The sequence below is a fragment of the Budorcas taxicolor genome, chromosome 12 (genome assembly GCF_023091745.1).
Source record: "Budorcas taxicolor isolate Tak-1 chromosome 12, Takin1.1, whole genome shotgun sequence".
Classification (NCBI taxonomy): domain Eukaryota; kingdom Metazoa; phylum Chordata; class Mammalia; order Artiodactyla; family Bovidae; genus Budorcas; species Budorcas taxicolor.
The window spans coordinates 71,123,596-71,136,725 of record NC_068921.1 but is presented as its reverse complement, the minus strand read 5'-3'; the positions used below and the strand labels follow the sequence as shown (position 1 = coordinate 71,136,725).

Genomic DNA, 13,130 nt, shown 5'->3' with positions numbered 1-13,130 from the left:
AAACAAAAGCCCAGGTCCAGACTCACAGCTGAATTCTACCAAAAGTTTCGAGAAGAGCTAACACCTATCCTACTCAAACTCTTCCAGAAAATTGCAGAGGAAGGTAAACTTCCAAACTCTTTCTATGAGGCCACCATCACCCTAATACCAAAACCTGACAAAGATGTCACAAAAAAAGAAAACTACAGGCCAATATCACTGATGAACATAGATGCAAAATTCCTCAACAAAATTCTAGCAATCAGAATCCAACAACACATTAAAAAGATCATACACCATGACCAAGTGGGCTTTATCCCAGGGATGCAAGGATTCTTCAATATCCGCAAATCAATCAATGTAATTCACCACATTAACAAATTGAAAAATAAAAACCATATGATTATCTCAATAGATGCAGAGAAGGCCTTTGACAAAATTCAACATCCATTTATGATAAAAACTCTCCAGAAAGCAGGAATAGAAGGAACATACCTCAACATAATAAAAGCTATATATGACAAACCCACAGCAAACATTATCCTCAATGGTGAAAAATTGAAAGCATTTCCCCTGAAGTCAGGAACAAGACAAGGGTGTCCACTTTCACCGCTACTATTCAACATAGTTCTGGAAGTTTTGGCCACAGCAATCAGAGCAGAAAAAGAAATAAAAGGAATCCAAATTGGAAAAGAAGAAGTAAAACTTTCACTGTTTGCAGATGACATGATCCTCTACATGGAAAACCCTAAAGACTCCACCAGAAAATTACTAGAGCTCATCAATGAATATAGTAAAGTTGCAGGATATAAAATCAACACACAGAAATCCCTTGCATTCCTATACACCAATAATGAGAAAGTAGAAAAAGAAATTAAGGAAACAATTCCATTCACCATTGCAACGAAAAGAATAAAATACTTAGGAATATATCTACCCAAAGAAACTAAAGACCTATATATAGAAAACTATAAAACACTGATGAAAGAAATCAAAGAGGACACTAATAGATGGAGAAATATACCATGTTCATGGATCGGAAGAATCAATATAGTGAAAATGAGTATACTACCCAAAGCAATTTACAAATTCAATGCAATCCCTATCAAGCTACCAGCCATATTTTTCACAGAACTAGAACAAATAATTTCAAGATTTGTATGGAAATACAAAAAACTTCGAATTGCCAAAGCAATCTTGAGAAAGAAGAATGGAACTGGAGGAATCAACTTGCCTGACTTCAGGCTCTACTACAAAGCCACAGTCATCAAAACAGTATGGTACTGGCACAAAGACAGAAAGATAGATCAATGGAACAAAATAGAAAGCCCAGAGATAAATCCACACACATATGGACACCTTATCTTTGACAAAGGAGGCAAGAATATACAATGGAGTAAAGACAATCTCTTTAACAAGTGGTGCTGGGAAAACTGGTCAACCACTTGTAAAAGAATGAAACTAGATCACTTTCTAACACCGCACACAAAAATAAACTCAAAATGGATTAAAGATCTAAATGTAAGACCAGAAACTATAAAACTCCTAGAGGAGAACATAGGCAAAACACTCTCAGACATAAATCACAGCAGGATCCTCTATGATCCACCTCCCAGAATTCTGGAAATAAAAGCAAAAATAAACAAATGGGATCTAATTATAATTAAAAGCTTCTGCACAACAAAGGAAAATATAAGCAAGGTGAAAAGACAGCCTTCTGAATGGGAGAAAATAATAGCAAATGAAGCAACTGACAAACAACTAATCTCAAAAATATACAAGCAACTTATGCAACTCAATTCCAGAAAAATAAACGACCCAATCAAAAAATGGGCCCAAGAACTAAATAGACATTTCTCCAAAGAAGACATACGGATGGCTAACAAACACATGAAAAGATGCTCAACATCACTCATTATTAGAGAAATGCAAATCAAAACCACAATGAGGTACCACTTCACACCAGTCAGAATGGCTGCGATTCAAAAATCTGCAAGCAATAAATGCTGGAGAGGGTGTGGAGAAAAGGGAACCCTCCTACACTATTGGTGGGAATGCAAACTAGTACAGCCACTATGGAGAACAGTGTGGAGATTCCTTAAAAAATTGCAAATAGAACTACCTTATGACCCAGCAATCCCACTGCTGGGCATACACACCGAGGAAACCAGAATTGAAAGAGACACATGTACCCCAATGTTCATCGCAGCACTGTTTATAATAGCCAGGACATGGAAACAACCTAGATGTCCATCAGCAGATGAATGGATAAGAAAGCTGTGGTACATATACACAATGGAGTATTACTCAGCCGTTAAAAAGAATTCATTTGAATCAGTTCTGATGAGATGGATGAAACTGGAGCCGATTATACAGAGTGAAGTAAATCAGAAAGAAAAACACCAATACAGTATACTAACACATATATATGGAATTTAGAAAGATGGCAATGACGACCCTGTATGCAACACAGGAAAAAAAGATGCAGCTGTGTATAACGGACTTTTGGACTCAGAGGGAGAGGGAGAGGGTGGGATGATTTGGGAGAATGGCATTCTATCATGTATACTATCATGTAAGAATTGAATCGCTAGTCTATGTCTGACGCAGGATACAGCATGCTTGGGGCTGGTGCATGGGGATGACCCACAGAGATGTTATGGGGAGGGAGGTGGGAGGGGGGTTCATGTTTGGGAACACATGTAAGAATTAAAGATTTTAAAATTAAAAAAATAAAAAACTTAATACTAAAAACACACACACACACACACACACACAAAATAAAATAAATAAAATAAAATTTTGAGGGCTACAAACTAAGGCTGAGCTTAGTGGAAATTTACAGCCAGATAAACCCTGGCAGGTATCTGGAATCCATGCCAGATACCTGGAAGGCATGCCAGATACCTGGAAGGCAGAGGGAGAAACACTTACTTGGTACATCGCTGCTTCAGACCAACCTTGATGTGACTGTGTAGCAGCCATTCCTACCCCCAGGTATTACTCGTGATAATACAGCCTTCCAATCATAACCTCACCTTTCTCTTACAAACAAGGTCTTTTACTTAAAATAATAAGACATATCACCAAGCCAAAAGGTCCACCTCAGCCCCCATGAAAAGGCCTTGAGAAACAAGCACTTTGATTTTCCCTGTGAGAGCTCTGATACGACTGTTAATATTACCTGGATGAACTCCTGAATTATCTGGGGCAGCCAGTCATCCATGTGCCCAGTGTCATTGGAGAAATGATTTAAAATTCTTCCTGCAACAACAGGACATGAGAAATGACTCATTTCCCCAGACAAGCCCTTTATGAGAAGCAATTCATGAACATAATAAGGCAATGTTTTAAAAGTATATGTATTTATTAATAATAGATTATCAATTCATATGAAATAAGCCAGTGTCATTGGAAAAGAAAGAGAAAACAGGATGTTATCTAAACAGAAGTACAAATACCACCAAATGGAAGCAGGTGGGGAGCTGAAATTGACCCTTGATTTTAAAAAAAATGGTGGGAATCTTGTGCCAACATCAGGAAAGGTTGGTGAATTTTAGAATGTTCCCTCTTTAGATCCAACCCATCTAAGACGCTTTCCAAGTCCTAAGTCAGTAAACAAACACTTGCAAAATACTGAAATTAATCCTAATTGTTACACCAATTTTGCTTTAGTTATCAAAATTAACCTTGGTAACCAATACTTTTAAGATAAACATAACTACAACCTCTCTGTAATTTCTTTTTTTTCCTTAAGATGGTTCACAGCACCTCACATTTTGAGAAATTTTGTATACCTGCCATTTCCATGTTGTGACTTCACTATTTAAAGAGTAAGCTTTCACAGGGCATCAGCTGTGACAAACATAGAATCGTGCTTACGCATCCAAGAAGACGAGGGATGGAGGCAGGAAACCAGAAATATTGTCTGACAACAAATGATCACTTCTTATCATTGATTTTATATCCTTTCTCAGAATTCATGCAATTCAAAAAGGCTGCAGGATTGGAAGATGAGAATTTCTATTAAACATCCAGTCTTTTCAATGATTTAATTAAAAATGGAAGCTACACAGACAGTCTATTTTGGTTTTTGGTGTAGGCAACTCCTGAGAAAAGTGTTTCTCTAGGCCCTTGAGCTTCTTTTATAATTGGGGCTCCAGGAAGCCAGCCTTCAGGTGAAGCCTGAGACCTCTACCTGCTTTTCCTGACCTCTATCAGGGATTATTTCCTCCTTTAGGACTTGACTATCAAGTCACAACTAGATGATGAGTGAGCAACGGTTAGGGGCTGCATTTCTGTTGCAGGGATGTGAGGCTCTGTTGTTGTCCACAAGGCATTTAGCTCACCAGAAGCACAGGGTGTGCCCATGGCAGGAGCTGGAGTCAATGAAGGCTTTCACCATTGGCTAGGCCAGCGTTGGCTGGGCCTCAATTTTCCCATCTCAGACTTAGGAAATACACATGGAGAAACTGTCTTTTAGTGACACTTTTGGCAGGCATGTGACAATTTTTCTGAGACTCTAAAAATGTCTGTTTTAGAGGATGATTTTCAGAATTAAATGGGCTCATGTAGGTGAAAGAACCCAGTCATAATGCCAGGTGAATTACCAGGTGCTCAGCCATGAAGATGAGAGAATGACCCCCAGGTTCTGCAGCATCATGTCACACAGGAAAGTCCACCAGGAGCTGCAGGAGGGTCCATTTAGTAAAATGCAGATTCTGATTCAGGAGTGATTCAGATTCTGATTCAGAATTCAGCTGGGGGAGCTAGAGAGTCTACATTCCCTCCAAGCTTCCAGGTGAGGCCCTTTCTGCTATTGCTCAGACCAGGCTTTGATGGGAAAGAGGATGGGTAATTATTTAATCAGTTCTGCTGCAAGAACATTAAAACAAAATTGGCAATTTTTCCACATATTCTTATGAACTTTGTGGTCCTCCTAGTCATTTTTTAACATCTCAAAGTGGCAATGCCAAAATAAGAAAAATATAAGTCAAAAAATATTAAAGGCATAGCATACATGCTGGTGATTTACTTGATGGAAAACTGCAACTGTTTAACAGAGGCAAGATTTAGAAACACTGCAAATATTATTTTGCTTAGAAGGTGTTGAAAGAAATATTGGAATCTTTTGTTAAGATGAAAAAGCTACTCAGGGGTGAACAGTATGTGAAAACCACTAGATAGGGGAGTCAGAATGTCTGAGAGACCCAAGGCAGACAAATAGTGTAAACTATAAGGAAAACAATAACAATGAAGTGAAAATGAGTGTCCTACCCAAAGCAATCTATAGATTCAATGCAATCCCTATCAAGCTACCAACAGTATTTTTCACAAGGCTAGAACAAATTATTTCACAGTTTGTATGGAAAACAACAACAACAACAAAAACAAAAAAAACTCGAATAGCCAAAGCAATCTTGAGAATGAATAATGGAACTGGAGGAATTAACCTGCCTGACTTCAGATTATACTGCAAAGCTACAGTCATCAACACAGTATGGTACTTGCACAAAGACAGAAATATACATCAATGGAATAAAATAGAAATCCCAGAGATAAAACCATGCACCTATGGACACCTTATCTTTGACAAAGGAGGCAAGAATATACAATGGAGAAAAGACAATCTCTTTAACAAGTGGTGCTGGGAAAACTGGTCAACCACCTGTAAAAGAATGAAACTAGAACATTTGCTAACACCATACACAAAAATAAACTCAAAATGGATTAAAGATCTAAATATAAGACCAGAAACTATAAAACTCTTAGAGGAAAACATAGGCAAAACACTCTCTGACATAAATCACAGCAGGATCCTCTATGACCCACCTCCTAGAGTAATGGAAATAAAAGCAAAAATAAACAAATGGGACCTAATTAGAATTAAAAGCTTCTACACAACAAAAGAAGCTATAAGCAAGATTAAGAGACAGCCTTCAGAATGGGAGTAAATAATAGCAAACAAAGCAACTGAAAAAGAATTAATCTCAAAAATATACAAGCAGCTCATGCAGCTCAATTCCAGAAAATTAAATAACCCAAACAAAAATGGGCCTAAAAACTAAACACACATTCCCCAAAGAAGACATACAGATGGCTAACAAACACATGAAATGATGCTCAACATCGCTCATTATCACAGAAATGCAAATCAAAACCACAATTAGGTACCATCTCACACCGGTCAGAATGGCTGCTATCAAAAAAATCTACAAACAATAAGTGCTGGAGAGGATGTGGAGAAAAGGGAACCCTCTTATACTGTTGGTGGGAATGGAAACTAGTACAGCCACTATGGAGAACAGTGTCGAAATTTCCTAAATAACCTGGAAATAGAACTGCCTTATGACCCAGCATTCCCACTGCTGGGCATACACACCGAGGAAACCAGAATTGAAAGAGACACGTGTACCCCAATGTTTATCGCAGCACTGTTTCCAATAGCTAGGACATGGAAGCAACCTAGATGTCCATCGGCAGATGAATGGATAAGAAAGCTGTGGTACATAGACATAATGGAATATTACTCAGCTATTAAAAATAACACATTTGAATCAGTTCTAATGAGGTGGATGAAACTGGAGCCTATTATACAGAGTGAAGTAAATCAGAAAGAAAAACACCAATACAGTACACTAACACATATATATGGGACTTAGAAAGATGGTAACAACAATCCTACATGCAAGGCAGCAAAAGAGACACAGATATAAAGAACAGACTTCTGGACTCTGTGGGGAAGGCAAAGGTGGGATGATTGGAGAGAATAGCATTGAAACAAGTATATTATCATATGTGAAATAGATCACCAGTCCAAGATTAATGCATGAAACAGGGCACTCAAAGCCAGGGCAGTGGAACAATGCTGAGGGATGGGATGAAGAGGCAGGTGGGAAGGGGGTTCAGGAAGGGGAACACATTTATACCCATGGCTGATTCATGTCAATGTATGGCAAAAACCACCACAATATTTTAAAGCAATTATCCTCCAATTAAAAGAAATTAATTAATTTTTAAAAATAACAATGAGAAAAAACCATCTCCCCACACAGTAACTACAAAAACTGAACCAAATGTCAATGATCATCAAAAAATCTAAACTCTTATTCACCAGTGTAATTGAGTGTATCAGAAAGTTCAACAATTACTTGTTTGCACTAAGAAATATTAAGAAAATGTATAGTATTTGCAGAATATTTCACTGGACTTTGGGATAGACTGTTGTAAACAGAGCTGTGATTTCATGTTCACAGCCTCATAATATCAGAGTTTTCTCAAAAGTCTCCCAATAAAATCCTTATGATGAATTTCCATCACACACATGCCATGACTCTTCATCCAAATGACATATGACCCCTGCTGGAATATCTCCAAAGATAAAGAGGGAAGGGGAACTCATGTGAACACGAGTAACCCAGTTCATTTTCAGACTGTTCTGTTAGACTGGGCTTCCTCACATTACATTGAATCTTGCTTTCCTAGAACACCTAACCTCTGTTGCTTACTCTGCCCTTATAAACACACAAAACAAATCCAGTTTCCCTTGATATGACAGTCTTTTAACTCCTTAAAGGAAGTGAATCTTATCTTTGCCAGAAACTATTCCTTGGTCCTGCAATGATTCCTCAAAAGTCACAGTATCCTATCTTGGTTCCTGCCTTTTGCCCAGACTCAGATGGCCAGTCCCAGTCAATGTCTTGTTCCCAGGATTAAAATCCACACCCCAGGTATTGGGTAAATTGGTATCACCACCTCCACTCTCCTGCACAGGACAGAGTGAACCATAAAGTCAGTTCAGTTCAGTTCAGTTCAGTTCAGTTGCTCAGTCGTGTCCCACCCTTTGCAACCCCATGAATCGCAGCACACAAGGCCTCCCTGTCCATCACCAACTCTTGGAATTTACTCAAATTCATGTCCATCGAGTCGATGCCATCAAGCCATTTCATCCTCTGCCGTCCCCTTCTCCTCCTGCCCCCAATCCCTCCCAGCATCAGGATCTTTTCCAATGAGTCAACTCTTCACGTGAGGTGGCCAAAGTATTGGAATTTCAGCTTCAGCATCAGTCCTTTCAATGAATACCCAGGACTGATCTCCTTTAGGATGGCCTGGTTGGATCTCCTTGCAGTCCAAGGGACTCTCAGGAGTCTTCTCCAACACCACAGTTCAAAAGCATCAATTTTTTGATGCTCAGCCTTCTTCACAGTCCATCTCTCACATCCATACATGATCACTAGAAAAACCATAGCCTTGACTAGACGGACCTTTGTTGGCAAAGTAATATGCTTTTAATGTGTCTTTCAATATGCTATCTAGGTTGGTCATAACTTCCCTTTTGAGGAGTAAGCGTCTTTAATTTCATGGGTGCAATCACCATCTGCAGTGATTTTGGAGCCCAAACAAATAAAGTTCGACATTGTTTCCGCTATTTTCCCATCTATTTCCCGTGAAGTGATGGGACCAGATGCCATGATTTTAGTTTTCTGAATGTTGAGCTTTAAGCCAACTTTTTAAGTCTCCACTTTCACTTTCATCAAGTGGCTTTTTAGTTCCTCTTCACTTTCTGCCATAAGGGTGCTGTCATCTGCATATCTGAGGTTATTGATATTTCTCCCTACAATCTTGACTCCAGCTTGTGCTTCTTCCAACCATAAAGTCAACCATCAGGAAATTCTGAAAGCCAAATCACAATTTGGACACTCATATCATGAAAATCCACATCTTTCCCATCTGTACTACACAGGTAGATATCGGGGGAAAAGAGGGCAGTATGTATAAACAACTCTAAGAAGACATCTTATTGGACCCAGAAATTCCATTTCTAGAATTGTCTCCAGGAGTCAATAAGCATATAACAAGATTGAATGTTTTTGAGTCAGAATATTTTTGCATCAGAAGTAGAAAACAACCTGAACAAGTCAGAAACAAGTCTATAATGTATTATGTATAATTTTAATTTTCCCTGTGTGTTCTTCTCTTTCTTTTTAAATATAAATTTATTTATTTTTATTGGAGGTTAATTACTTTACAATATTGTATTGGTTTTGCCATACATCAACATGAATCTGCCACAGGTATACACATGTTCCCCATCCTGACCCCCCCCCCCCTCCTCCCTCTCCGTATCATCCCTCTGGGTCGTCTCAGTGCACCAACCCCAAGTATTCAGTATCATGCATCGAACCTGGACTGGTGATTCGTTTACTAAGCCAGAAAGAAAAACACCAATACAGTATACTAATGCATATATATGGAATTTAGAAAGATGGTGACGATAACCCTGTATGTGAGATAGCAAAAGAGACACAGATATTCTTATCTTTCTATAACAGTTGTTACTTGCATAAAAAGTAAAGCATGGAGAGAAGAGCAAAAGAAAGATTGGGAAAAGAGCAGGAGGGGGAAATATAAGGTGAAAGGGAGGAAGGAGGGGGAAGAGTGGGAAGGAGGAAGGGGGAAGAGACAAGGACAGAAGCAAAGTACCCCCCTTGAAGTCCATGTTATCCAAGAACCAATGAGAGTCCACCCACTGCTCCGGTTCAGTTTTCTATCTCACCTACCAGACAGAACATCATGAAAGATGACACTGAACTCCTTGTCAACATACAAATACACAAAGATCATATTTTAAGAACTGTGTCTACAATCTAAGTTGGAATCAGTCACCTCTAGATTTCTGACACCTGACCCATACCTGAGACTTCTCAGCTTACTTATAATCAAACTGTAATTTAAAAGTTAGAAGTTCCTATGTCTAGTCTGTGCCTTACTTAAAGGCATATTTACATATGATAAAATATCAAAGTATATTTCTATTGAGGTATATTTTGCATCTTATAAAATTTGCCCATTTCAAGTATACAGTTCAATGAATTTTAATAACTTTACTGATTCAAAAATCCCCCAAAATCAGTGTTAAGACATTACCATGTCCTAATAAGTCCCCTCATGCCATAAGTTGCAAAAAGTGACTCCTTATTGCTTCTCCCACCCTCAAGAAACCACTAACCTGCTTTCTTTCTCTATAACATTGCCTTCAGGACAAAATATACCAATGAAATTGTATAGTATGTGATCTCTGGGTCTGACTTTTTTTCAGTTTTTTCACTCACTGTGAAAAAAGGGTCATGTGTAAATAGAGTGTGTCTTTTTGAGGCCTAGTCTTTACCACAAAAATGGTCTTAGTCACCAGCAAAGAAGATCCTATATCAGGTCATGCCACACTTGACCTTGCAGGCAAGTAAAGAGCAGATTTGTTTTGTGAACTCTTCAGTGTTGTGAACTTCTGTATATGTGCCCATGGCTAGCTTCACTGATGGTTCTAGAACCTCATTCTTTTGATAAGAATAGGCCACTAGTTTGATAGCCTGCAGAGAGTCAAAAGAGCTGGATTGAAGCCAGACTCAGTCTAGGGGAGTGTGGAGGGGTTGGGATAATAAAAGATTCACTGTCGTGGTAAGAAGTGGGATCTACATCCATGTAGGCTATTGAAAAAAGAGCAAAGTCCCCAAAGAGACAAAGAAAATATATCCATACCTTTTAAGTAGCATGCAAGGTGATGGGGCCAAATTGGTCCCATGGAAAGGGTGTTTATAGGATCCTGGAGATGGTCAACAAACTGAAAAGGATCCAGGAATGTATAAAGGAGCCATTAAAGGAGGTGGGCCAGCTGAGGCTTCCTGTATATACACAAATTAATTCAGCTTAGAATAGACTAAGTATGGGAATGGGAACTTTAGAAGTCTGGGAGCTCCACATCATTTTTTTCTTTGCTATTAGAATAGGTCATCAACATGGTGGCTACTCAAAGAATGTCAAGAAACAGAGTAACAGCAAGTAAGAAACCATCAGTAGAAAACCACCAAGTTCTGGTCCTTCTCTGGCCCTTGGCAGAAAAAAGCCTTTAGGTTAACTCATCTAATCTCCACTGAAAGGGAAATCTTTATCTGTAAAAAGAAGATGACAACATTCACAACATAAAATATCATGGGGATAGAAGAGATCATACTTATGAAAGCATCTTCTAAAACTGTAGAGCACACAGTCGGTGTTATTCATATGATTCTTATGGGATTTCAGAGCTCTAAGGGACATGAAATGTCACCAGGGCTAGTAACTCCCAATTTTGCCCTATGAAGCATTTGAGATTCAAGAGAGGTACGCTGGAGAATGAGGCAGATGAGAAAGTGGAAGACAAGGCACCTCATCCTTCTCCCTTACTTCCCATCCCCTGGCCATAGGAAACCCTTACATCTATCTGGACATTACCACAGAAATGGTGCTTGAAAAAAGAATTCTGCAGCAAACAGAAATGTTCAAAACCTTTTGTAGAACACGCTTCTGGTGATAGAGGAAACCAAGTCCAACCTTGCTCAGGGTGATGCAATAACATTTCATCATGGAGTGGGTGCTACTGCCAAGCCATTCCAGGATTTCCACCCAACAGAGAGAAGAGGCACAGACAACAGTTTTCAGGACAACTTCCTGCAATATCCTTTGCTGCCTCATTGTTTTGTAAGAATGGCGCTATTAACAATTTTTTTCATTTTTTGGTTCTCTACCTAAACTTCACTCACTTTCAATACAAGGATTTCCAGTTTGCTTATGCATCCTAAGTCGTATTTCTACTCCTGACCTCTTCCTCAGGCATTTGGCTGTCCTGTTGTTGTTGTTCTAAGTTATGTTCAACTCTTTGAGACCCTTATGGACTGTAGCACACAAGGCTTCCCTGTCCTTTTCTATCTCTTGGAGTTTGTTCAAACTCAAGTCCATTGAGTCAGTGATGCCATCCAAACATCTCCTCTTCTGTCATCCCCTTCTCCTCCTGCCTTCAATCATTCCCAGCATCAGAGTCTTTTCTAGTGAGTCAGCCCTTCGCATCAGGTGGCCAAAGTATTGGAGTTTCAGCTTCAATATCAATCCTTCCAAAGAATATTCACAGTTGATTTCCTTTAGGATGGACTGGTTTGATCTTCTTGCTGTCCAAAGAACTCCCAAGAGTCTTCTCCAGCACCATAGTTCAAAGGCATCAATTCTTTGGTGGTCAGCCTTCTTTACGGTCCAACTCTCACATTGGTATGTGACTAGTGGAAAAACCATACCTTTGACAATACGGACCTTTCTGAGAAATGTGATGTCTCTGCTTTTTAATACACTGTCTAGGTTTGTATAGCTTTTCTTCCAAAGAGCAAGCATCTTTTAATTTCGTGGCTGCAGTCACTGTCTGCAGTGATTTTGGAGCCCAAGAAAGTAAAGTCTGTCACTCTTCCCATTGTTTCCCCATCTATTGGCCATGAAGTGATAAGACCTGATGCCACAATCTTAGTTTTTGAATGTTGAGTTTTAAGCCAGCTTTTTCACTCTACCCTTTCACCTTCATCAAGAAGCTCTTTAGTTCCTCTTCACTTTCTGCCATTAAAGTAGTATTATCTACATATATGAGGTTGTTGAAATTTTTCTCTGCAATGTTGTTCCAGCTTGTGATTCATCCAGGCTTGCATTCAAACAATGTACTCTGCATATAAGTTGAATAAGCAGGGTGACAATATACAGCCTTGACATACTGCTTTCCCAATTTAGAACCAGTCCTTTGTTCAATGTCTGGTTCTAACTGTCACTTCCTGTTCTGCAAACAAGTTTTTCAGGAGACAGGTAAAGTGGTCTGATATTCTCATCTCTTTAAGAATTTTCCTTAGTTTCTTGTGAACCACACAGTCAAAGGCTTTAGCATAGTCAATGAAGAAGAAGTAGATATTTTCCTGGAACTCCCTTGCTCTTTCTACGGTCCAGCTGATTTTTGGCAATTTGATCTCCAGTTCCTCTGCTTTTTCTAAGCCCAGCTTGCATATCTGAAAGTTCTCAGTTCATGTACTATTTAACCCTAGCTTGAAGGAGTCTAATTATAATGTTGCTAGCATGTGAAATGAGTGTAATTGTACGGTAGTTTGAACATTATTTGGCATTGTTTTTCTTTGAGACTGAAAAGAAAACTGACCTTTTCTAGTCCTGTGGGCACTGATGAGTTTTCCAAATTTTCTAGCATATTGAGCACAGCATTTTAGGATTTGAAATAGCTAAGCTGAATCCCATCACCTCTGCTAGCTTTGTACATACTTAATGCTTCCTAGGGCCCAGTTGACTACACACTCCAG

The 13,130-nt window shown here is 39.0% G+C and overlaps 1 protein-coding gene across 1 annotated transcript in view; it reads right to left on the bottom strand.

Moving 5' to 3' along the window:
• Window positions 1-13,130, bottom strand: part of LOC128057591 (ATP-binding cassette sub-family C member 4-like) — a 128,307-nt gene that overhangs the window by 30,279 nt on the left and 84,898 nt on the right. Inside the window, 1 exon segment of the mRNA XM_052650040.1 lies at window positions 3,164-3,239. Coding sequence (XP_052506000.1) covers window positions 3,164-3,239 — 76 coding nt within the window.